The following is a 5,223-nucleotide window of genomic DNA, read 5'->3' as shown; positions in this document are numbered from 1 at the left end:
GTATAAGCTTTATCTCCTATAGCACTGATTGTTCAGATACCAGTTTTTGCCATATATCCCCTTTATGTAGGAAACTAAACCCAATAAATTGTGTTACCGGTATACATACCGATCACATAGCAGTGAAAATCACTTAGATTGGTGCTATATAAAGTATTTCTTCCATACCTCTGATTGTTTAGATGCGATTTTTTATATAAGTATGTAACTCCTCTATCGATGTATGCAGATGTATTCAAAAGCAGTAATCTGTCAAAGTAAAATTTGCAGATGTTCATGAAAGGTATGAAGCCTTCGGCATAGCCGAAGACAGCGCTGCTCTTACTTGTTTTTTTGTATGTTTCGATATCATTTGGCTAGGTATATTATCTTTGTTTTTCAATATGTTAGCAATAAACAATCGATCACGAACGTACGAATAATGGACGTCCTTTTTGGCTGCAACTAGAAGAACGCAAAAACTGCGAAATGGAACAGAATATTCTAAAGCGAATAATTTTATATTAAAGTGGAATAAAGGAACTTCCTCCAAACTAACTGCACGTTAAAACATCTCCTTTAGTTTTTTACTTAAAAGCTTCAGTACCGGCCGCGAACATACGAGTCGCGAAAGTACGATTTTTCCGTAATTTTCTTTACTATTATCAGGACTTAAGTAGACAAATGTATTTGGGACACCTATTTCGCAAATTTTGGGAACCGACTAAACTTTCCTTAAATAAAGCAAACTTAATATTCCAGTACCAGGTTGACCGAGCTTTGCCCGGAGTGCATATACATTTTAAAGTTTTCTAGATTTGGATAGCTTGAAAAAAATATTTTGGAAAAAAAAAATCGATATCTATTAAGTAAATTTCTTACTCCAAAATTTAGCTGGAAACCCTATTCCGAAATACTCTGGAATGAATGGTACATATCTTGAGCGTATATGTACTGTGTCTACATAAAAAAAATGCTGATTAAAATTAACAAAACAAAAATTTTTATTACATAGAAGCCTGGCAACCCTGACCAAAGTTCTCAACAATACCTTTCATTTCATATCCATATTGCGATGCTTTAGATAAATTGTTCAGAATCGAAAATAAGTGGCAACCTTACACTATTATCTTAAGGAATAACATTTTGTATATAGGGAAAGCATTATTTAAGAATCTTCTCTTGGTACCCATGATTAGTAATATTTTACCTATTTTTCTAAACAAAAAATTAAATAATTATGTGAATCAAAATAAGTGGCAACCCTATTACAAATATTTTTGAATTAGGGATCTTTAAAATACATTCCTTTTGATACCCATAAAATGACGTTTTAATTAATTTGTAACTAATTTCGAATAGGTGGCAACCTTATACGAGTCTTCTCGGAGATAGGGCCTTTTCAGATAACCTTAAAATCCAAAACATTATCTGTGTACAAAATTTCATCAAAATCGTTAGAGCCGTTTTCGAGAACCCTATGGATATACATATATATATACAAGAATTGCTCGTTTAATATAATAAGATTTACTTATGGAAATTAGTATATGCATATATGAAAATATTGGAACTCATGCAGACTCGTTACCGTGATCTTAGAATGGCACGTCCATCCCTTTGCTATGAAACCTGATTTATTAATTACACTGGTTTACAGCAAAATTGTTCTCCAGACGCCACTATCCAATTCCAATGTAGAATTGCTGGGTGATTCCGTAAATCGAGTTACTTTTTTTTCTATGGATACGTTTTTGAGATACTTGCAATTTACCGTTATTCAGGTTAAAGCAAAAACTTGTTCCTTTTAATCACGTATATCTTACGAAAAAATTTTAAATTCTTAACATAAAATACGAGAAATGAAAGCCAATGAAATTCTCCATTACATTACATTACTTACCGATAGGGCGTATAGTTTCTGTCAAATTAATTAATAATTCCAACTTTTTTTATTTTTTAATGAAAAAATTTAAAAAATCAAACTTTAACAGAAGAAAAATTTAAAACATAACAGGTTATGTGCCAAATTTTTGCATTTGTACTAAAGCCTGTTCAGTTACAAAACAAATCAAGTTACTGATGAAGAAAATCGATGGATAAATACGAAATATGAGTGGTCAAATGAAAATGCGCAAAGATTTTTTGAATAAAATACGAGCAGTAAAGCGTGTTACTCGGGTGTTCGTGGCGTATCTATATATTAAGACTTTTAAATTTGTTCGTAAGATATACATGATTAAAAGGAACCAGTTTTTGCTTTAAGCTGAATAACGGTAAATTGCAAATATCTCAAAAACGTATCCATAGAAAAAAAATTAACTCGGTTTTCGGAATCACCGAGCAATTTTACATAGGAATTAGATAATGGCGTCTGCGGAACAAAAATAAAATGAAAATTTGTGATCCAGTGTTATTTGTCGTGGTAGATCGGTGCGTTACACTCGCATTGTGTCCAGAACTCATTTCATATTAAAATTAACAATTGGTTGTGAGAAATACCTTTTTATGCTAAATAAGCCTCAGACTTTATATTTATTAAATGGTGATAATTACTTTAGGCGGATTGAATGGATATGTTTCCGGAACTTTAATCTCTAAAACAAATTTTCCTCCCTCATATGGAGTATCTGGTGGACCAGCGATTTCCCCGCGCAACTCTGTCCAGCTATCGTTGATCAATTCAATTTTAATAGAGCATTGCACAATCTGAAAGAATTACAAGTAAAAAAGACTGTTAGACTGTGTTTTATATACTTATAATAAATTCGCATTAGAGGTACCGCAGAGTTGTACATAAGGGTGTTTGGAACAAAAGTAATCCCCACGGTAATTTTAACTTCCTAAGGGCCAGTTTTTCAGTGCCCATTTAAAATTAGATTACGTAAACTGCGTTTATATTGAACAGCAGGCTAGTATTTGATTGGATAACCTTAAACTATGTTCACATATCAATATTATCTCAATCAAAGCTCGTTTTTTAATCACCCCGTTTACACAGGCAAATCTCAGATTATTAGCCGTCAAATTTGTTGTGCTTTTTATTCTCACATCTCAAGGAAAAGTTATGTTTCTTCTCTGTGCCACCGTGATCACGTTTTTATGCTATAATAAGCAATATAAATATATTTTAACTTAACGTTTTATTAAAAATACCTTTACAAACCTCTTTTCCTTGCTGGCGTACATTTTTGTTTACTTTTATATTTGGCATTTCTCCTCTTTTTTGCAAAAACAATCGATAAAACTAGGATGGACACAGAAAAGTTATCGGTTTAATCAGAGATTATTTTATAATTACAGATTAACAAGGGACGAATTTTATATGGCTAATCTCTTGTTATAATTACAGATTAGGGTGTTAAGCTCGAAAATGAGGATAATCTACATATATGTGAACCTAGTATTAGTTTAAACTAGCTATCTCGAGCGTTTACACTTAGTTTAAACCCCAACCGCTCACTAAAAAAACTGACCCTAAAGGTGTCCAATAGTAATCAAAAACAGGTCAAGCTACAAATAAAAATGGATGAATTTGCAATCATGGGACAAGTTTAAAGGCTGGTTTTCATTAGGTCAAAATCACACCAAAAACTGCCTTCATCTGACAGCTGTTAATTTGGTGTCAAATGCGTTTTCATTACATTTTAAAAACTGACCAAATGTCGATACCGCAGTGACTGTCGTCAAATTTCGGTGTCAGATGATTGGCATTCCGTTTTCATTACTAACGTCAAATGTTATGTTAAATTTTTACAAAAAGTGTAGAATACCGACCTTTTAGCCATAGACAAACCAAAAATGTAATTGGATAGAACTCTTCATGCTGATTTCAACCTTAACAAAATTATTTAGCGCACGTAAAAAATTAAGAAGATATAGGAGGTTAGGTTAAATTTTTCGATATTTTGAAATATCAATATCTTATGAACTACATAATCGATTAAACAACTAATGATGTCAAAATAAAGATGATTAGTTTATCTTTCAGTTGATGTACATATTTTTTCTGATTTTTTATATTTTTAAGTCAAAAATACTAAAAAACAAAAAAAAAACTTTTTCATTAAATAACCTTTTTTGAAGAAAATTGCGTAATCAATGCTACAGAAATTTATATTATTTACAAAGTACAAGTTATTACGTTATATAGAAAGGTTTGTTATAGGGCAAAATTTAACAAAAGTAGTGGGTAAAAATCGAAATTATATATATATTTTTTTAAATAGCGTTTACCAAAAATTTGGTTTAAAAATGGTTAAAGTAAATACGTCATAAAAACGATACTAAAATTATCTTTGAATTTTCATCAGTACTTTTTTAATCGGTCAAGTAGTTTCCGAGATATTAAACATATAAAAAATAGGAAAGTTGAAATTTAACCTGTTATATTTTCTTTGTTTTTTACTTGCCCCAAATAATTTGGGTATGAAATCTGCGTGAAAAGTTCTATCGATCTGCATTTTTATTTTTTTGTAGCTGTTCGCATGGCAAACGAAATCAGCGGCGAGGGCCGTTTTCATTTGGATGTCATTTTATATGACCGTGCGTGGTGATATATGACAACAAACGCAAATGACACCAGATGACAACCCGTTTTCATTATTTTGACAACAAATATGACCTAATGAAAACCAGGCTTAAGGTTGATGCAATCTAAATACATAAACAAATTTGTAAACAAAAATCGATTTTGTTCCCAACAGTTTGATATGAAATCATATGATTACTAGTTTTTATAACCGAAAGCACTTGTGCACAAGGGTATTATAACTATGTTCACNCCGAGCGCACTTGTGCACAAGGGTATTATAACTTTGTTCACATAACGGTTGTTTGTAACAGGCAAAACGAATCGAGATAGATATAGACAAAAGTATACATAAATGATCAGAATGACAAGAGAAATCGATTTTCGAAATCGAATCGAATCGAATCCAAAATTGAGATATAGAAATACGAAAACTGCGATATTTTAATAACTACTGAAGATTATTCACTCAAAATTGATATTTACAAAAAAATTTAGACGAAAAATAAGATTATGATTTTTTGGAAAATGGGTATGTGTATATCATGGTAACCGCTGCACCAATTTGTTCCTTGTATATCTTGGCACAGTTGTTAGCCTTGCTACAGCATACCAAATGGCCGAAAATTTTTAAAATCGGACAGTAACCACGCCCACATCCCATATAACGGTAATTTGGAGAAATACGAAATCTTCGATAAATCAGTAAATAT

At 31.5% G+C, this 5,223-nt stretch overlaps 1 protein-coding gene across 3 annotated transcripts in view; it reads right to left on the bottom strand.

Annotated features, from left to right (window-relative positions):
• Positions 1 to 5,223, bottom strand: part of Ubc4 (ubiquitin conjugating enzyme 4) — a 118,167-nt gene that overhangs the window by 70,181 nt on the left and 42,763 nt on the right. For all 3 annotated transcript variants that reach the window (XM_017614498.1, XM_017614496.1, XM_017614497.1), the window contains exon 3: positions 2,536 to 2,688. In XM_017614498.1, coding sequence (XP_017469987.1) covers positions 2,536 to 2,688 — 153 coding nt within the window. The remainder of the gene's footprint in view (positions 1 to 2,535; positions 2,689 to 5,223) is intronic.

This window comes from Rhagoletis zephyria, unplaced genomic scaffold (assembly GCF_001687245.7).
Source record: "Rhagoletis zephyria isolate East Lansing unplaced genomic scaffold, Rhagoletis_zephyria_1.1 Rzeph_scaffold_00839, whole genome shotgun sequence".
In the NCBI taxonomy this organism is placed as follows: domain Eukaryota; kingdom Metazoa; phylum Arthropoda; class Insecta; order Diptera; family Tephritidae; genus Rhagoletis; species Rhagoletis zephyria.
Note: the sequence above shows the minus strand (reverse complement) of the source record. Positions and strands in the feature narration are given on the sequence as shown.